Here is a 22063-nt window from a genome sequence, read left to right as displayed (position 1 = left end):
TACGTCTTATAAGACTGTTGTTATAATTTTGCATAGCCTTTCTCTGTGTTCTGGAGGAATGAGGAACAAAGTCAGTTCTGGTGTTCCAGGTTCCATCTGCGGCAGTAATGCTCCAAGGAAGTCAGTTGGATACCAGCTGGCAGAAGGACAGCTACTCTTTTTTCAGCTACTCATTATTAAAACTCGCACTGTTTCCATACCTGAAGTCATGTCAACTTTGTTCCCACTTCAAGAATTGAATGACTAGTTAGCCACCAACACCTGTGACTAAGTTGCAGCGTATGCAATGGTACCATCTCTGCTGTAATTTGTGAGGAACAGTAACGTTGCTGCTTCAGTACTCTGTGAGGAACTGTCCGGCACCAACCAACCAACTAACAGTACCACTATTGTGTGCAGAAACGAATATTTCTTTTTATTTGGCTTGGTATGGCGAGTGTAGCGCGAGGCACTGGAGTGGGCTCTCCGCAGTGACATTGCATATGGTTTTGCAGAGGAGCAGAAGAGTGCAGTGGCCCTCCGTCAGACCTTATCTTAAACTCCTGGATGAGGTGTCGGTGTGTGAGGATGTGGTGGGTATGAGACGAGAACAATTCATTCCCCTTAAAGGTTTATGGGCTTAAGCTCATTGAGCGGCATCTAGGTCAGACCAAAACGAAGAAAAGATTGCTTGCTGAGTGGTGGGGGCCCGGAATTGATGTTCACGTGGCTTAGTGGGTGGAGAATTGTGATGTCTGCAGAGAGAGTGAAAAGTGATAGAAAGCGGGCACACAGACTGCTTTGGGGCACACAACAGATCCATGAAAACCTTGTTGCACACTATTTGCTTGTATTTTATTGAGCTCATGAATGAACTGAGAGGGGATTTGAGATTTGCTATGGTAAATGTGCGATGTGCACACTAAATGGCTGGTAGTAATGTTTATGAAGGAGATTACCACCAGTGCGACAGTTGCTCTATTGAAGGAAATTTTGACTGAAGGTGTTCTGTCAGTGATCATCATGGATAATGGCATGCAGTTGACCTCCCAAGAAATGCAGGGCCATTAGCGTCCTCCAGTATTGGGCACAACCGCGCCTCTCTTAACAACCCCCTAGGGGAATGGTATTGCTGAGAAGCCCAACCGGATGGCTAAAGGTACCATTCAGATGGTGGTGGCACGTAGGTGAGACGTCTATGGTATGGTTTCAGAAATGGTGTGGGTGTATCGTTCAAGTGTGCAAGGTGTCATGGGCAAGACGCCATTTGAGTTAATGGGTGGTAGATTACTGGGTAAAAACTTGGTTTAATCATGGATGAGATTGTAAGACAGACAGGGAGGGAGTCAAGAGTTGGTCTTGGAGAGTGGGATGTGAATCCCTCTGGGTGCATTTATGAAGGTGATAGGTTGAAGCTAGAGTGGTGGTGGTCTATCTAAGTTCCAGGGGCCATTTAAAGCGATTCGTGCCAATCTTCATGCAGTGGTGTTGGAAAATGGTGAAAGGTGGAACAGTAGGCGGGTATCATTTTAATAAAAGAGGTGGTCAATGTAAACTGGGTAATGGGCAGCATGGTAGCAGTGCTTTTATGCTAATGTTGAAAGATTAATTTAGACTCTCCACAAATTGGTCCTGGTGTGAGAATGTTGCTCCGGTATAGAAGCCACCTGAGGGTTGAGGCCCTTTGCAATTTGGATCTCCCCAATAATTTTGTAGAGGGAACAAGTGTCAGAAGAGTTCATCATCCACCGGGGTATCTTAATGACTATTTTTGATTGGTTTTATTGTTATGTGTTAGTTTCCTTTAGTTTGAATGTAATGAGGGAAGTGGATGTGTTATACTCTTGCATAGCCGTTCTCTGTGTTATGTGGAATACAGTCAGTTCTGGTGTTTCAGGTTCCAGCTGTGGCAGTAATGTTCCAAAAGTCAGTTGGCTGGTGGAGGGACTGCTACTCTTACATCGCAGGTTTATACATTTTTAAACCCTGCATTGTTTCCTTACCTGGAGTCGAGTCCACTTTTTTGTCCACTGCAAGAACTGTCTGAGATTGTGCCACTGACTCTATGCAGGCTTTCACAGCTTCCTTTCTGTGCTGGACATTTTCACAACGCTACTGTTAGGTGATATGGCTGCCAGTCAGAGTTCATGCTGATGTATTCTGGGCAACGGCATTTGATCTGTTTAAGCCACGCCTGAGGAAATGTTTGGCCCAGTGCTGTGGCATGTTTATTTTGACAGAGGCTGATGGTTGTTAGGGGCTCTAGAAGCGAGGGGTGTCAAGCGTGCATCCAAGATGCTGTCCCCTGCAGGGAACTGTAGGATTAGATGTGCCTATGGTTAGGAAGTTGTAAAGAAAACCAGGTGCGAAGAGGGAAACTATTTCACATATGCAAACACCGAAAACAAATTCCACCACTTCTATCAAACGCTTTCAATCCCAGAAATGTACTTTGTGAAACTATTCATGGTCACTTATGACATGTCCACCTTTTAAATGTAACACTCAGTTATGCTATAACATGCATTACAGTGGTAAAGCAGCCAGCGTATTCTCTTGGTAAACATGTAAGAAGTTGGTTCCAGCTCCTGGGGTTGTCTTCTAAAACCTCTTTTACTCTTTGCCCAAGTTCCTGACCTGGTACTCAAAAAGACTGATTTCCTCTGCAACCACATAGGCCACGAACATCTGATGGAAAAGAGTTGACTCTGTGGGTTCCCCTCATGCCTCCAGTTCTTCGGGCCGGAACGTACCTCTTTATGCATATATTGCACAGTGCCACTAGGCTAATATGTAGAGGAAATCACAACACTAGGCTGAGTTAGCAAAAGCATCAGTGTTTATTAGTCAGTACAGTAGTCACATCTGAAGATACATTTCTACAGTCGGCGAGCACAAGTTAGCACAGAGGTCAAAACAAATAAGACTTGAAGTGGCACAGATATCCATGGAGTGACATACTGGCAACTTCTTTTTAGGACCTGAGGTTGGCATTGTACAGCCACATATCAGCTTGCCTTTGGCACCCTGGGTGTAATATCACATGGGCACGGGTACTCTTGCCATTAGAACACTATAGAGCACTATAGAGCACTGGACTTCTTAATGCTGTTATATCTCCCACCCCAAAACAAATTCCTCTGTCCTCAATTTTTTCATAATTATTCTGCTAAATTGGCAGTTTAAATATGTTTAAACATACTTAAACATTGAAGTTAAGCTCTGTTACCCCTTTTTACACATACTCCTTGTAAGGATATACATGACAAAAGTTGTTTCTGACGGCCAATTACAAGATGGCTTACTGATGCTAATGTTTTTAACACTTAAAACATAGCACAATGCTTCTATTGGCTTGATGCTGGTACCCCCACCCCCACGGGGCCTCCTCCCTAGTTTGAAGACCTAAGCTATAGAGTATGACTTTCATAAACAAGCCTGCTTTCAACACATGAAGTGTAATACTAGTACACAGCAACCTATCTTTGACATTTATAATGTCCCAATATTCTACCAACCCCCATTTTCAAAACCCAGGTCTGAAAGGTCCACTGGACCAGGTCAGCCAGCCTTCGAAACCCTGAGATGGAATAGTGACACATATCAACCTGCCTTTAGTTCCGTTGATGGGGACAAACGTAAAACATTGTGAATTTGCTTAACTTTAGTACTCTCGGCTGGCACTGTATTTTGCTAGCACACATCTACCAGCATGTCGTACTCGGGTGGTTCACTAGTTCTTTGGAACAAATCTGCTACTCTGCAGAATCCAGATATGGCACAATTTTTTATAATGGGCATATATTGGCCTATCACCAGAACCCTAAGGAAGTATAATATAGAGTGAATCAGTCTAATTTCTGAAGTCTCAAATGGCACAATATATTGTTGCAGGTCAACCGCTGTTAGCACCATGGGGTGGCTTGATATTACAATGTCATAGATATTCAGCCATAAGGGCACAGAAACCAGGCAATATTACACTGGCATCTATATAATCCTACCTTCACTACAGAACACTAAATTGCTCTGGCCAGTTTAGATCAATCTGCTTGAAGTGCTATAAGAGTACCTTGAGGCTGAGATTAGTCTGCCATTGGCACTGCAGACTAGCTTCAGACTACCTCTCCAAACATATGAAAAGTAATCTGGCTCTTCCTTTTGACCTCCCACAGGAACATCAAATCCTTCAAAATCTGCTTACGGGTTTTTACTCTGAAAAAAAAACAATGGAGCATATTTATAAGGGAATATCGCCACCAGAACCTCACTTTTAGTGATATTCTGGAGGTGCTATGCTCTTCTTCACATTTACAAAGCGGCATTAGGCCACTTTTTTGTGACTTAACGCCGCTTGTAAATAAGGCCCCTTTCTATTAATGATTGTTCATGTGTAGGAAAGGGTCCCTTCCTGCGCAGAAACAATCATTAAATGATGATTAGCTTTTTCTATGTACGCTGCATTCTGCAGCACAAAAAAGTAACAAATCATGTTAGTAATTATGTGCAGGAAGGGACACCTTTCTGTACTTAAACTGCAACACAGACACCCTTGTGCAAAGGTGCCTGTGTTGGCGCTATGCAGCTATATTTTGCGCTTGGGAAAACACAGTGCACCGTTGGCTTGTGAAAACTGTGCATCCCTGCGTTTAGAAAATGTCAGAGCACGGCACTGCCAAATTTGGTGCAGCTCCACGCTCCAATATTTTCTTGTAAATATGCCCCAACGTATTACTCCTTTAGCCGCACAAAGGTACTAGCTAGGAGGCATCAGTCGTCTTCAACACCAAGCGTGAAGTGCTTTGGGTTAAAAACGTAACTTTTTTAACTATGCTGTTTATTACGAAGACTCTTCTTGCCCCAGATCCCAGTGCTAAGCTCAGCTGAATTGCCTATTTGTGTTTGCACTGCACGAGGAGAATGTGTGTACTGGGCTGAACCACACTACCAGTGAGCATGCTGTGTTTTTTAGGAGCTAAGTTCATACCAATGACGTCTGCAAAAGTGGCATGCTCAAAATAGTATGTATTAAAAAAGGCATTCGAGGCTAATTCAGCCTGAATCCATCAACAGTGTGAGGGAAATGGGACACATGGTGCTTTGTCTTGCTCTGTCCCGGATGTAATGCACTGTAGTGTATCCTGATAGAAACCTTTCCGCCTTCTGGGCAAAAAGGATTACAAGTCCACCTTTCTTTGAATATTCATAAATGAAAGCGAGGGCTACCACAGTATGTGTGTGTTTGGGTGGTAAGAGAATCTCTGCCTACTCCATAAGAAAAGGCCTTAGCAATGCAGCGGTCATATTTCCAACTGATCTATTTATATGTGAAAACTACAGGACGTTTAAACCCCGGCTTTAACGCTTAGCGCCGATTAATCTTTTCTGGGAGGCACGGTAGCATTGGGAAAAAGTTAAAACTGTTTGTTATATTGGTTCATAGGTTTTGCCTCCATGGGATATCTCTAAACACAAGTAATAAACAAAATAGCCACACGGTGGCACTACAGGATTAGAAATAAATGCCGTAAGCCCTTGGGCGTGAAAGAGTCGCTTCTGCACAAGGCTAGCAAACCTGAGAGGCCCAATTAACCCTGGTTTTGTCTTCCAAATAATGCCTAAAAATCTTTCAACATAATCTTGAGCGTTTGAGAACGGAAATCCACGCACATTGTGCTTATATAGCAGTCATCTTTGGCCTACGGAGCCAGACGCTATGAGTGGAATGAAGAGTTGGGTACAGGCCAGATATTTTTGGACGGGGCAGGTTCCGACCCTCACTCTGCCGACCGGACACCTCCATAGTCCGTAATGCTTGGCTGCCCGCAGTCCCAGTTATTTGTGCTGATATGCGTCCAGCCACAGTTCCCCCGACTCCTTCAGAGAGCTGCAAAACAAGAGAGGCAGCAGTCAATACTATGACGAGGAGTCAAATATATGATATTACCACGTTTTCAAATACAACGCATGACTTTACCACGCGAATTTTACAACGCTAGTGTCCTTACCACGCAGAATAATAGAACGCAGCATTTTACCACGCATAAAAACGTTAGTAAGCTTCCAACGTCCATTATGCCCAAAAATACACTAAAATAAACATAACAAAACGGAAAGGCAAAAAAAATATGTCTTCAGAAGTGACATTGTTTGTCTTTTTTCACTTTCACTGACCCTCTACAATCGTATCACCAAGCAAGATGGCTGAATATTTCGTCAAAGGTAATTTGTTAATTTTTAATATACATTTTATATTACACATCCAGTTAGCGTTTTTTATCGTTTTTAATGTAGATTCCAAAATGTTTTTAAAAAATCTTTTTGTTTGGGGGGGGAGACCCCCCCAGCCCCCCTTTTTAATTTTTTTCCATGTCCACCCATGCCTTTACTACTTATCACGTACTTAATGTATGGTGAAAGCACTTCTATCAAAATAAAAAAAGGACTTCTTTTTTTACGTACGTGCTGAACGTAGGATGGTTGACCGGAATGTTTCTTCCGTGGTAAAGACGATCGTGGAAGGCATACGCGTGGAAAAGACATTTATGTGGTAAGTGCCCCGTTGTAAACGTAACGCGTAGTAATGCCTTCGTTGTAAATGATGTTTCCCCGAGGAGTTGAGAGGTATGCGACTCCTAGATATCGATACACATTCGCGGAGCGTGGGTGACCACGCGTGAAGGCCTGTGGACGGCCAAAAACGTAACTTCTTAGCTATTCTCAGACTTCTTGACCTGTGACGTAAGCAAACCTCAGATTTCCCCCCACCCCAAGGAATGATGAGGAGAAAGGGGGGGGGGAGGGGGAGCGGGGCGTAATACCCATATCCTCGAGCTGACAAACACATCGCCGCCTCCTTTATGTAAAGAAGACTGTCGCCTCAACCCGGGGTATGCGGAGGAGTCTGTTAAGTCCCTCCCTTAGACCGTCTGAGGGACGCCAGTTTGAGAACTGAGCTAACTAAGGGGGATATGTACGAGAAAATATTGGAGCACAGAGTAGCGCCAAATATGGCAACGCCGCACTCACACATCTTCAAAAGGTAGAGACGAGCGTATTTACCAAAATATAGCGCATACCCTAGCGCTGGCGCTAAAAAAGCTGCCTTGCGCCACCAGCATCCTTGCGCCATGTTGCAAGGGTGCCTGCGCTGAATGGCGATTTCCTGTTTCTATGTGTGCTGCAGAACGCTGCACACAGAAAAAGAGCAAAATACGAGGATAAATTGTTTCTTCTCGTATCGCCATCTTAAGACCAGGTTTTACCTGGCCTTTAGTTTTTGGCGCTGCCCCATCCTAGTAAATATGGGGTAATGTCAAAAAGCAATGGGTGTTGTGGTGGAACGCACACTGCAACATCCATTGCCTGCCCCTTTGCCGCAGTGGACTGCTGCGTAAAGGGTCATATTTACAAGGTGACGCTGGCTTGACGCCTCCTTGTAAATATGGGGTATGGAGCACCACTACCAGTGTCAGAAAAAGTGACGGTCTGGTGGTGTTAGGGGCTTGAAATATGCCCCTTACTGTCCTGTCGACCACTAAGTCACTGTAATGGACAACTGCAGCACACACTGCAACTATACAGTGAGAGGGCCACCCAAGAGCCATCTTCATCTTTATTATCTGAACCTGGCATTACTTCCGCTTTTTCCACATCTATACATGACTGCGCCAGATAATTTTTTCTCTCCCATCCCCACCACCACTTCCCTGCATGCAGAGGCTGAACTCCATCTCTCAATTAGATACTCCAGATTTCCTAATTTCTACCCGATTATGTTTTACCTTCTCCTATCTTCAACTGTGTGCCCCACTCACCTCTGCCCATCTGTCTTCCTTTATCTAACTGCCCCCTCACCGCTCGTAATCAACTAAGCATCGCATCGCCCAACCTATAGCTTTCTCATATGGCGGTGGCGTCGCTACAGGCTTTCACAGGTGAGTTCTCAGCAGTGGGAACTTACTACACAATGTCTGCGAAGGCCGTCAGTAGCGTCTTTGACTGGTACTCAATGCCATACTTGGCACACAGCGACTTGACTAACGGAGCCACCTTCCAGTAGTTGTGCCTGGGCATCGTCGGAAACAAACTGTAGGAACAAAAATTCAAAAGTGAGCAGCTGTGCAACTAAGCATGGACAAGCAATCCCAAATGGGCAGTTATAGCGCACAGTGAGAAGAAATGAAGGGAACAAAATGCGGGATCCTGGAAGAGCGCTGGCAGTGAGACAGGATATCACGGAAGGGCAAAGACACACATGGAGACTCTTGCTATTCAAAGAACACCGTGACAGATTATAAGAGGGGGCTTTTAGATGGGGGCCGGGGAAAGGAGAATCCGGTCCATAGATGGAGTTAGCTGTGATTCTGAAAGAGCACTGAGGCTGACGGGAAGCAAGGGGGCTTGGGGTACCTGTGATACTGCAAGTGTACTGAGTGTGTCAGGAAGGGGTGAACATGGGTGGGATATCTGTGGTACTGAAAGAGCACTGGGGCTGACGGGAAGCCAGGGGGCTTGGGGTACCTGTGACACTGCAAGTGTACTGAGTGTGTCAGGAAGGGGTGAACATGGGTGGGATATCTGTGGTACTGAAAGAGCACTGGGGCTGACGGGAAGCCAGGGGGCTTGGGGTACCTGTGACACTGCAAGTGTACTGAGTGTGTCAGGAAGAACATGGGTGGGATATCTGTGGTACTGAAAGAGCACTGGGGCTGACGGGAAGCCAGGGGGCTTGGGGTACCTGTGACACTGCAAGTGTACTGAGTGTGTCAGGAAGGGGTGAACATGGGTGGGATATCTGTGGTACTGAAAGAGCACTGGGGCTGACGGGAAGCCAGGGGGCTTGGGGTACCTGTGACACTGCAAGTGTACTGAGTGTGTCAGGAAGGGGTGAACATGGGTGGGATATCTGTGGTACTGAAAGAGCACTGGGGCTGACGGGAAGCCAGGGGGCTTGGGGTACCTGTGACACTGCAAGTGTACTGAGTGTGTCAGGAAGGGGTGAACATGGGTGGGATATCTGTGGTACTGAAAGAGCACTGGGGCTGACAGGAAGCCAGGGGGCTTGGGGTACCTGTGACACTGCAAGTGTACTGAGTGTCTCAGGAAGGGGTGAACATGGGTGGGATATCTGTGGTACTGAAAGAGCACTGGGGCTGACAGGAAGGCAGGGGGCTTGGGGTACCTGTGACACTGCAAGTGTACTGAGTGTGTCGGGAAGGGGTGAACATGGGTGGGATATCTGTGGTACTGAAAGAGCACTGGGGCTGACGGGAAGCCAGGGGGCTTGGGGTACCTGTGACACTGCAAGTGTACTGAGTGTGTCAGGAAGGGGTGAACATGGGTGGGATATCTGTGGTACTGAAAGAGCACTGGGGCTGACGGGAAGCCAGGGGCCTTGGGGTACCTGTGACACTGCAAGTGTACTGAGTGTGACAGGAAGGGGTGAACATGTGAACATGGGTGGGATATCTGTGGTACTGAAAGAGCACTGGGGCTGACGGGAAGCCAGGGGGCTTGGGGTACCTGTGACACTGCAAGTGTACTGAGTGTATCAGGAAGGGGTGAACATGGTACTGGAAGAGCACTAGGGCTGACGGGAAGCCAGGGGGCTTGGGGTACCTGTGACACTGCAAGTGTACTGAGTGTGTCAGGAAGGGGTGAACATGGGTAGGATATCTGTGGTACTGAAAGAGCACTGAGGCTGACAGGAAGGCAGGGGGCTTGGGGTACCTGTGACACTGCAAGTGTACTGAGTGTGACATGAAGGGGTGAACATGTGAACATGGGTGGGGATATCTGTGGTACTGAAAGCGCACTGACACGGACAGGAAGGCAGGGGGCTTGGGGTACCTGTGACACTGCAAGTGTACCGAGTGTGACAGGAAGGGGTGAACATGTGAACATGGGTGGGATATCTTTGGTACTGAAGGAGCACCGAGCCTGACGGGGGTGGGTGGCATATGGCTGTCGGTGGGATATCTGTGATACTAAGAAAGAGGCTGGTGGAGAACCACCAGTTTACCAGGTGCACGGCGATGTACAGTATCGTATTGGAGAACAATAATACATCAATATTTTACATGCCAATTAAACCCAAAAACTTTTTTCTGCTTAGTACTGATTACCTTGGTATTTTTCATACATAAATGATTTTGATAAAAAACCAAAACCTATGACGTTGTCAATAATTCCAACCAATTTCTAAATCAACATTTTTCTTGAAACCATTGTTATCATGTTGCTGTAAAATCAATGGAGTATTCTCGGTCACGCCCTCATGCCCAATGCATTTCGGGAATGAATCCCTTCTTCAGGGGCACTGTAGGAAAATACAAAAATGGACCAATAAATACACTCAATTATCAAGTAAACTGCTCAAATCCATGTTAACACATGACCAATCAAAATCCAAGTGATGTACAATTCATTCCATGATGTAACCCTCATGCTGGTCTACTAACAGCCAATTCCCATGAAAGGAAAAAATTGAGAAAATAAAGAAAAGATGTGTATTGAAAACCATTTGCCTGACACCCATGTGTGTTAACGATAAACTAGTGCTCAAAGAGGAAAAGAGGAAAAGTATGTGACCCATTGAAGCTGTAACCCAGTGAAAAACATAAATTGTGACCGACTACTGTGAGGATGGACACTTACGCATGACGGTTACTGGCGTCCGGTGCAGGGCACAAGTCCTAAATAAAGAAGTGGGGGGACGCTCACAGACAGGAAGTGACGTCACGACCGGAAGTGACGTCTCGGAAGGCAAAAACCTACAAGTGGGGGGACGCTCAAATACGTGAAGTGACGTCACGACCGGAAGTGACGTCACGAAAAGGAAAAAACCTGTTAGAATAGGTATGTGTTTAATAGTTGGTGTAGCGCTTTTGCGCAGGGGGGACGGCGTCCATCCATTGGTTGAAGATCTCGGCGTCTATTGGGTACCCTGGCAAAGGGAGCGGTTTGTTTTTCACGAGTACGGTTCAGTTTCAGCAAAAGCATTGTGAACAGTGTGTACTTTACGGGCCCTTATTAAAAAAATTTGTTTGGTCAGTCGACACATAATTTGCCTATTGGGCTGATTGTATACACCCCAGAACACACGTTTAATTATCTAGGAACCAGCTGCTTTTCTCGTTACACGGAAGCAAATCAAGATTTCTACCGACAATACACGACACATTCTTAGTTTGAAGCGTCCTTCACCCTTCATGGCGGCGGTGCTGGGTCTCGCGCTCACTCCTCAGACGTCTGCTGCCTCCTGTGCCAATGGAGCTGCCTGAGCCCCTGCATGGCCACTGATGCCCGCTGCCGCCTGCATATCTGGGCGTCACTGGGGCAGGGGGTGAGATGGGCAACAGCAACAACGCCTCGGAGCCGGGATTCCTGAACTACACCCTCTGGGACCAGCCGGACAATGCCACTCACACCAAGACTTCTGGAAGAACATCGACCAGGAAAGCTGCTCGCCTCGCGCCGGCTCCAGGAGGGAGGCACGTGCGCCCCGGAGCCGTCCGGGAAGCGCTAGCTGCTTGCACGCTTGGATTTTCATGTTTTCCAGAAAGGGCGTTTCTTCTTTTTAAATACACGCCCACCGTTTGCTCACTACAGGGTATCGAACTCAATGCATCTTCTTACCAATTACACACATTGATATTTACAAATTCAAATGTTCAAGTGTCGCGAGGTGTTTTTACATTTAGAAACCTGCTGCTTGCGTTGACCGGCGTGGTGTCCTGCGGCAGTCCGAGAAACTTCCGATTTCAAAATGGTGGACGGCGTTTTGATTGAGCAGGGTGGACGGCGTCCACCCTGGAAAACCCTCGAAAATAAGTGGGGGGATGCCGTCCACCCGCGTGGTACCCCGACTCGTGCCCTGGTCCGGTGAATATACTGTTTACAAGCAACTATGAGAAAAGAAAATAACCATAATACCAACATGAGCAATAGCACAGGAACGAAAAGCCCATGAGTGGTGATAAGTGTTGCTAAAAGACTTACTGGAGGCTGAGCTGAACGGTTAGGATACTAATGGCTGCTTCCGAGGCCAATAGCGCAGATACTCTGAAACTGTGTAAAAAGAAAAAACGGAATAAGCATTCCCGTTTCTATAGACTGATCATAATATCTACCCACAAAGCTACAACTTGTACCTTCCAATCCAATGTCCGTTAAGGTGAAGATGCTTCACACACGGTGATGGCTGACGTTGGCGAGTATCTCGAACAACCGACCTGTCGAATCCCAAGAGGCTTGTGCTCATTTGATGAACAAGCTGGTGAAAAGAATGTAAATACCCTACTCTCCACTCAGTCTCATTTACTGTACAAACATCCTAGCTCATTTACATCGGACTCACCGAAGGCTCGTAAACTAAGCTCGTACCGGCTAACACTGTTACGCTGCAAGGTGCTGGGTAAAAGTGTCACGCCCTATTGATACATCTCTCTATATCTAGTAATTCTTGTTTGAATTTCTTATTTCTGTACGCTCCCAAACTAAGTAGTTTACCCCTAATTACTGCCTTATACGTGTCCCAGGCTATTTGTTTGGAAGTTCCTGTTTTATTATTCTCAAAAAAAATTTCAGTTTCTTCTTTAAGAGATTGTACCATTTCTTGTTCGGAGAACATAGCTCTTTCCACTGTAAATCTTTTCTGTGTATAAGTTGTTTTAATTTTTAGTGTTAATTGTATAGCTGAGTGATCTGATAAGTGAGCTGGAATATGTATAAGATTTGATATATTTGTTAGTAGATTCCTGTCTACTAGAAAAAAGTCTATTCTTGACCTGTGTCCTAGCCTTTTATTATAAAATGTAAATGGTTGACTTTTGTCTCCCTTTTCCTTCCATACATCCACTAGGTCTAGATCCCTCTTGTATATGCTTAACCACTCTCTCATCTTCGGTAAATTAGATGAATTTATATTCTTCCCTGGGGGAGACCTATCACTTTTAAGGTCTGGAATAAGATTAAAGTCTCCTCCTAGAATTACCGGGGTATCGGCTGTTAGAAGTTGTGTATACAAGTTCTTTAGGGGCTCTGGGTCATCAAGATTGGGGCCATAATATCCCCCTATTGTGTATGTAGTATCTCCTAGTTTTATTTTTGCTATTACCCATCTTCCTTTCTTATCAGCTTGTGACGATTCAATATTTGCCTTTAGGGATTTTTTTAGAATAATAATTACCCCTTTAATATTGCAGCTTTGATTTGTACATATATATGCGTCTACCCATCCTCTGTTTTTCATTTCCTGATCCCATTCTTCTTTCAGTAAATGTGTTTCTTGAAGTATGATGATTTCACATTCTGATGATTTTAAATATTCCAAGATTTTGTTTCTTCTACTTTTTGTTCTCATACCATTAACATTCCAGCATAATATTTTTATGGTTCTGCTAGTCTCCCCCATTTTCTTTAATATTCATTTTTTTCCAATAGGCGTTCCGGTACGTTTCGGTATCACTCGACTTTAATATTACATTCTTCTTTTTCCATTTCTTTTCCAGTATCAAGGATTTATTTTTTGGTTTTTTTCCCCTATTTTGCTCCCCACCCTTTTTTTGATTTTTGTTTTTTATGCTTTTTGGTTTTAATGATTTGTTCTTACCCTCCCCAGGGAAGCCTCCTTCTTCTTTTTTCTCAGGGGCTTTCATTTACCCCTTTTCCGCTCCTCTTCTTGGACCTGGTAAGTACTCTCGAAAGTCTTTCGTTTTTTTTAGGTGTTTTATCTTTGTCTATTAACTTTACCATTTGTTCTCATTTACATCCTATTTGCGGATAAAAGCGTTTTCCTTTTAAACTGTGGAATTTTCCATTTGAACCGTGTCTTTCATTAGAGAAATCAGATTTTTCCTTTCTTCTGGATCTTTAATGTTCCTCATTTTATTTCTCCACATGATTCTTAAAGACGGGGGGAACTTCATTTGTACCGTGGCCCCTAGAGATTGAAACTCTGGCATAAGTTTTCCTAGCTCCCATTGCCTGTCTTGAGATGCTTTGGACATGTCTGATCTAATTCGAAATGACCATGAGTCTTTTTTGAAGGTTCCCTCTTTCAGAGCTTCACCCAAAATTCTCTCCTTTAAGGTGTACGTTTTGAAATTTATAAGAATTTTCCTCGGGTTTTTTCTTTCTTTGGGCTTTCCGTAAGGGTCTCTATGGACTCTTTGTATGTCTTCATTTAATGTTTCTGCTTCACACCAGGGGAAATGTTCCACAAGTAGTTCCACAATAAATTTCTTAATATCATTACCCTCTTTATTTTCTGGAACATTCAGAACTCTTATGTTATTTTTTCTAGCTTGGTTTTCCAGAGATTCCATTTTTTCATTTATGAATTTACCCTCTTGTCTCAGTGAATGGATTTCCTTTCTGTTGCTCTCCACTCTATTGCTCAATTTAGCCACTTCTCCTTCTATCGCTGTTACTCTCTCCCCCAGTGCATTTAGTTTACAATCCAGTTTTTCACATACTTCTTGAATTTTGTCTTGTTTCGCCTCTGATATGGCGAATTTATCCCTCATTTCATTCCAAATTTTTTCAAGCATATCATTTGTTTGCCTCCTAGGACTTTTAGGGCTCATCAGACCTTCCTTCTCGGTTACTTGTTCCTCTGTTACCCCATTGTTCTCAGGCAACGTGTCTTCTAGATCTCCTTCTTCTTGAGTCGTGACTGAGGTAACCTTAGTTGTTGATACACCACCTTCAGCCATTTCTTGCTGCTCTTGCTGTTCTATTTGAGATGTAGTTGAATTCAGATTTTTTACTTCTCTTCCAGCTTTAGTATCCGAGTTTAAGGAAAGTTTTGTGTTCGGACAAATACACACAGAAATGGATTTGACAAGGAAAGAGAGTCTGCAGAAAGAGAGACAGAAACAAAAGGAATGTTTAAATGATATTCTTGATGATAGAATGAAAGCAAAATGGGAAGCAAGCAAGTTGGCTAAACATGAATTCGGAGAAGGATGCGGGAAGTGGCTTGCATGGAAATTAAAGACAGACTGTATAAGAAATAAAATAAACAGCATATGTAAACAAGATCAAACAGGACAAACTACGAAGGAGGATGAAATTAGAAAAGAGTTTGAGACTTTCTTCTCAGAGTTGTACATGGAAGATATAAATCCATCTAAAGACCAAATAGAAAAATACTTACAAGATTTGCCCATATTGAAATTATCAGAGGAGGAGAAAAGGGAGCTGAATAAGGAAATCACTCTTAATGAGGTTAAAGAGATAATAAAATCTCTGAAAAAAGGGAAAGCAGCGGGACCAGACGCATTGCCAAATGAATTATATCAGATGTTAATAGACACACTAGCCCCACAATTAACAGAAATAACAAATTTAATACTAATACAGAAGGAAACATTGCCAGACACATGGAATGATGCAATAATAACAATACTACTAAAACCAGGAAAAGACCCAAAAAAATGCGAATCATATCGACCGATATCTTTGCTCAATGCAGATTATAAAATATTCACTAAAATCATGTCAACAAGATTAGGAAAGATTATACCTCAACTCATACATGCAGATCAGAAAGGGTTCACAAAGCAAAGACAACTACATGAATTGTCACATGAACTCATAAGCATTATAGATCTAGCTGTATCCAATAACACTCCTCTAACAATACTAACGGTCGATGCTGCTAAAGCATTTGATAGAGTGAACTGGGCCTTCCTAAATAGTATAATGACTAGTAACAATCTAGGGGAACCTTTTCTTCATATGATAGGCGAAATATATAAAAACCCCCGATCCAAAATTTTGGTAAACGGAAATCTCACAAATAACATAAAAATCGCAAGAGGTACGAGACAGGGGTGCCCTCTTTCCCCTTTGCTTTTTAACCTGTATATAGAACCCCTAGCAAATAAAATCAGACACTGTAATGATATAATCCCCTTTAAATATCAGGAGTGGGAGAAAAAATTAGCACTATACGCAGACGATCTCATGCTATTTACAGAGGAATACGAGGAGTCTAAACCAGCGATAGAAAAAATTATGTCTGATTTTGGTCAAGTTTCTGGTTATTTGGTAAACCATACTAAAACAGAAGTAATGACATGGAATACCAACTTTCACTGCCCCAATATAAAAAAAGAGATAAGATATTTGGGCATTCTGATAAATCAAAACATAGACAAAATAGCACAAAACAATCTAAACAGAGTAGCCCGAGATGTAAGGAAACTTCTTAAAGTATGGTCTAGTTTGCCCTTAAGTTTTATAGGGAAGTCAAACATTCTAAAAATGAATATCCTCCCAAAATTTACTTTTTTGTTCAATAACATTCCACTGCAATTTAAAAAAACTGAACTCAGAAAATTACAGGGAGAACTATCAAGTTTTATATGGGCATCTAAGGGAACCAGAATATCATGGAGGAAGCTAAGAAGAAAAAAAGAGAAAGGAGGTATTGCAAGTCCGGATCTAATGGAATATTGCAAAGCATTCCAATTTAAAAACATAAGGAGTCTTCTGGGGATGCACCAATACTATCCAGAATACTTGCAAATAATTACAGAGGCAGAAGATCATTATTTGTACAAATTTGGACATCAAAAATACTTCAAAAAAGTCAAACTAAAGGTCCTTAAAGAAGCACTTAAACTCTGGTCACAGATTAGATTGACTTTAAAAATTCCCTACTATAGTGCGTTAGCACCAATATGGAATTCTCCAGGAACCCCGATCTGTCTGAAAGACGTAATGGCAAATCCACTAAGACAAAACAATATCAACTATTGGGGTCAAGTACTAAATGGCTCAACACTGATCTCTTGGGATGAAATAAATAAAATTACTAATGGGACAATATCCAAATTTAAATATTATCAGTTGAACAGTTGGGCAAAAACAATACCATCACGGGATAGAGACAGCAAGAATTTGGAAAAAGAAATGATAAAAACATTACCCATAAAAAAGGAGGTAGCGAAATGGTACTGGACATTTATAGCAGAAGAAGAAGAAAGCTACCAAATAGCAGAACAAACGTGGGGAAAAGATTTGGAAAAGGAGGATCTAGAGAATCTATGGGAAGAGTCAGTAGAGAAATGCTGGTCAACATTAAAATCTGTAAGACTGAAAAGAAATCACTTGTACACCTTGCATAGAGCTTATTGGACCCCGAAAAGACTCTCAAAATTTAAAAATGCAGGAATTAAGAAATGCCCGAAGTGTGGAGAGGAAAGGGCAGATGACATCCACATGTTCTGGAGATGCCCAAAAATAAGAACATTTTGGGAAGCAGTGGGTAAGACTCTAAATCAGATATTCAGAAGACATCTAAAAGTAAGTGAATTTCTTATTCTTTTTGGGATTGCCAACACAATTGATCAAATTGGGCTGACAGTAATGGAACGGAAGCTACTTTTTGTATTAATGGTAATAGCAAGAAGAGAGATATGCATTAAGTGGATTGTTCCAACAGCCCCTTCACATGGGGAATGGATGAATTTGGTTATCAAAACAAACAAACTGGATAGAAGGGGTCATAGGAGCAAAAGGTTTAATTATTGGGAAATTATGGAAAAACATGTAAATCCATAAAAAAAAAGATATAACATTCTGTCCTATGATTAAGCGAATACACAGTCTGGATTATGAGTATGATACTCATAAGAGTAGCCAAGGTGGCTAGCTCCCTCCTCCCTTGCCCACAGACTTGTGGATATGTAATGGCAAAGGGGTCTCCTCTGAGAAAACAAGGAGAAAGAACATCATATGGCAAGTGAGAAACGGGCGGTGACGGTACGGAAAACATTTCCAGAGGTAGAAACCAAATTTTCCATATACATAAAATTTTCGCAATATGAGGATTTAAAAAAAAAAAAAAAAAAAAGTGTCACGCCCTCCTCGTTTAAACGAAGAGTGCGAGAATGAAACTAACATGAATGACGGACTCCTCTGTAGCGGCCATCTTATAATGTGCAAAGACGAGAATAAAAACGACGAGCATGCACCAAAGAATACCCGCATTATTTTGTTCACGAACAAAAGTATGTTTGAAACAATTAAATAATGATTAGTGTTTGAAATTGCAACTCTGTCTTCTCACAGCATGTGAGCACTGATTGATAAGAGACAGTGATCAGAAATGGTGGTCTGCCTCGTGAATGTGCTCAAAGTGTAGAAAGTAGTAGTGCACTATAGAAAAACAGACCTACACTGGGTAGCACACATTCTTTGTTAAACTGATTTAGACACTAGGATTCAGATATTGGTGAATAGGGAGTGCGCAGACTTTTCTTCACACAGTTTTAGTTCACACGCCATTACCAAGCCAGCTGCACCCCGCACTTAGCGCAAAACATGTCTTTTGAAAGTATATCGAATCTCACAGAGAAGAGAGCTGACACGCTTACCTATACAACGGCTCAAGTTAAAGATATCTACTCATTAATCCAGGAGGCACCATCATTCAAGGTCCTAGGCAGTTCTGTTATACAACAAATTTATCAACTGGAATTCATCACACGAAGAGCATTAAGTCAACGACTTCATGCATCAACACTTATTCAATACCACAAGGTACAACGCATCCCACGCGGTTTACGGTTGTCCATCAAACCTCTCCTATACAAATTTCAATTCAACAAGGCATTCATGGAAAAGTGGCAGGCAGCACTAAATAAGTGTTCTCTAGATCTCATTCTACTATTGATTGAGGAATTATCCAGAACAATCAAGGATGAGGATGAAATTGACATTATTAAGACTGATCTTGAAACTAGATGTGAAGCCGAATTTTGGCAATCAACTTTAGATGACCTCAACGCCAAATTAGACAATTATTGAAAAGACATCCAGGAAAGAAAACTGAGGAAGTTCTGTCGGGTTACCATTGATTACAAACTTAACGAGGTGTACACTTGGGCAGAGGGGTTTACGCCCGTCGGCGTCCATACCAAAAGCCTAATACTTCATCTCAAGAGTCAGTCGTATCTGACCGAGAGTTGGATCCCATGAGAGCACCATTACCAACTTAACAGGGAACTAGCCATTTGAGCACAACAAATGGAGCAAGTGCCACTACTAGTCGAACACACACGGGTACATCCACTATTCCGTCGTCTTTTTTGGAGAAAGGCCCATCCGCAGGAAGACCACTGGATCAACACCAAAAAAAACAAGGAGAAGTCAAAGAAAAGGAATATGCTACTTACCAGTATGCATCTGTTCTTGGCATGTAGGGCTGCTGACATTCATATCTTGTGCATAGATTGCCGCCTAGTGTAGGGTCTGGATGACGAATATGCTACTTACTAGTATGCATCTGTTCTTGGCATGTAGGGCTGCTGACATTCATATCTGTGCATAGATCGCCGCCTAGTGTTGGGTCCGGATGATTGCACATTGTTGTCCTGGAAGAGTCTTCGAAGTATCACGAGATAGGTGGCTCCTCCCCTGGACTACAGTGCGCATGGGCATCGACTCCATCCCCAGATTGTTTTTAGCCATTGTGGCCAAGATGGAGTGAAACTCAGTGAATGATGACCATGCCATGAGTATATATGTGAATACTGCAGCTGCTACAGGCGCCGGGGAGGAGGGCGGGCGATATGAATGTCAGCAGCCCTACATGCCAAGAACAGATGCATACTAGTAAGTAGCATATTCGGTTCGAAGCATGTGGGCTGCTGAATTCATATCTGTGCATAGAATACATAGCAGTCCCTCCATTAACGGCGGCCGCCCGTGCCAGCTGCAGCAGTTTGGAAAAGTGTCTTGAGTACAGCCTGCCCTACAGCTGCCTGCTGTTTGGAGTGCACATCAACACAGTAATGCTTAGTAAATGTGTGTGTGGCAGACCATGTGGCTGCTCTACATGTGTCCTCTAAGGGAATGTTTCCAAGGAAAGCCATAGAGGCCCCCAACTTCCTGGTGGAGTGGGCTCTTGGTGGAATGGTAAGAGTGCGTTTTGCTTTTGCATAGCAGATCTGGATACATTTAACGATCCACCTAGCAATACCAGCCTTGGAAATAGGGTTACCTTTGTGGTGTGGCGCAAAGGCGACAAAGAATTGTTTAGTCTCTAAAATCCTTGGTCCTATCAATGTAATACAATAGGGCCCGCTTAACGTCAAGGGTGTGGAGCATCCGCTCCGCCAGTGACTCAGGATTTTGAAAGAAAACAGGTAAGTCGATTGTTTGGTTGATGTGGAACTGAGACACAACCTTGGGCAGGAACTTAGGGTTAGTGCGGAGCACCACCCTGTTGGAATGAATTTGGATAAATGGCTCTTGGATTGTGAGGGCTTGCAATTCACTGACCCTCCGTAGCGATGTAATTGCTACGAGGAAAGCCACTTTCCACGTCAAGAATCTCGCAGGAATGCAGTGGTTCAAAGGGAGGACCCATCAGTCTGGTAAGAACCACATTGAGGTTCCACTCAGGAGCTGGTGGAGTCCGTGGCGGAATGACTCGTTTGAGGCCTTCCAAAAAAGCTTTGATGGCAGGCACCTGGTGTTGTCTATTTTGGAGATACTCGGCCATCGCAGGCAGATGAATGCGAATGGAAGTAGAGGCCAGATTACACTTGTACAGATGGAACAGGTAACAGATGATGTCTTGAATGGAAGCATCAAGCGGGTTAATGTTGTGGTTTGCACAATAAATGGCAAACCGCTTCCATTTTGCCGCGTAGCAGGCTCTAGTAGTAGGCTTCCTTGCCTCCCGAATGATGTCCATGCAATTGGGAGGTAAGCGTAGGTAGCCAAACTCTAGGACTTCAGGAGCCAGATCGCCAGGTTGAGCTGTTGCGGATCTGGGTGCTGAATGTCGCCATGGCTCTGCGTCAGAAGGCTGGGTGTGAGACGTAGCCTCTGATGCGGTACCACGGACAGTTCCAGAAACGTGGTGTACCATGGTTGACGAGCCCATGTTGGAGCAACCAGGATGAGAGTCATCGAGTGTTGCCGGAGTTTGCTTGCCACTAGCGGTATCAGTGGTGCTGGGGGAAAAGCGTACGCAAATTTGCCTGACCAGTTCATCCATATCGCATTGCCCTGCGACAGTGGGTGTGGGAATCTGGCGGCGAAGCTTTGGCATTTTGCGTTCTCCTTTGTGGCGAACAGGTCGATCTCTGGATGACCCCACCTTTGGAAGTACGGCTGGAGTACTGATGGATGTATCTCCCACTCGTGCATTTGGTGGGTGTGCCTGCTGAGCAGGTCCGCCATCTGATTGTCTTTGCCTGGGAGATGCTCCGCCATGAGGAAGATGTTCCTCTGAATGGCCCACTTCCACATGCTCTGAGCCAGATGAGACAGCTGCGGAGAGTGTGTGCCTCCCTGCTTCTGAATGTAGTACATCGCCGTCATGTTGTCCGTCCGGATCAACACAACCTTGTTGCATAGATGTACTTTGAAGGCCTTTAGTGACATGAAGATTGCCATCAGTTCCAGAACATTGATGGGCATCTTCCCCTGTTGCTGCGTCCATAGTCCCTGCACAGTGTATTGGAGTACATGCGCTCCCCATCCCTGGAGAGAAGCGTCCGTTGTCAGGATAATCTGTGGCACAGGCTCCTGAAACGGTCGGCCCTTGCAAAGGTTTTGTGGATTCCACCAATGCAGAGAGTTGTACGCCCGACCGCTCACCATTACTAGGTCTTTCAACTGGTTGTGAGCCTGAGTCATTGACGTGCCAAGCACTCCTGAAGCGGACGCATATGTAGTCTCGCGTGCGGGACAATGGAGATGCAGGAGGCCATCATGCCTATCAACTGCATGAACACTCTCGCTGGAAGCGAGTGTTGAGGTCTGAATCTTTGGATCAGCGATTGAATGCTGTTGACTCTCACTGAATTCGGCTGTGCTGTGGCCGCCAGAGTGTTTATAGTCGCACCCAGATACTGCCGTATGTGGGCGGGCTGGAGATGGGATTTTGGATAATTCAGTGAGAAACCCAGATCGTGCAGAAGGTGAATGGTGTGGGACACGTGGTCTGCACACTGCTGGGCCGACTTCGCCTGAATGAGCCAGTCGTCCAGATAGGGGTAGACGTGAATGTTTTGACGTCTGAGATGTGCCGCCACCGTCGCCAGGCACTTTG

At 44.0% G+C, this 22063-nt stretch overlaps 1 protein-coding gene across 4 annotated transcripts in view; it reads right to left on the bottom strand.

The window, feature by feature from the left end:
* Positions 1-2800: 2800 nt before the first annotated feature.
* Positions 2801-22063, bottom strand: part of FADS1 (fatty acid desaturase 1) — a 449638-nt gene continuing 430375 nt past the window's right edge. For all 4 annotated transcript variants that reach the window (XM_086955585.1, XM_086955582.1, XM_086955583.1 and 1 more), the window contains 2 exons: positions 7943-8068; positions 2801-5866 (listed from right to left, as the gene is read on the bottom strand). In XM_086955585.1, coding sequence (XP_086811711.1) covers positions 5815-5866; positions 7943-8068 — 178 coding nt within the window. In that variant the 3' untranslated portion in view covers positions 2801-5814. The remainder of the gene's footprint in view (positions 5867-7942; positions 8069-22063) is intronic.

The sequence above is a fragment of the Lissotriton vulgaris genome, chromosome 2_1 (genome assembly GCF_964263255.1).
Source record: "Lissotriton vulgaris chromosome 2_1, aLisVul1.2, whole genome shotgun sequence".
In the NCBI taxonomy this organism is placed as follows: domain Eukaryota; kingdom Metazoa; phylum Chordata; class Amphibia; order Caudata; family Salamandridae; genus Lissotriton; species Lissotriton vulgaris.
This window is presented reverse-complemented; position numbering and strand designations above follow the sequence as displayed.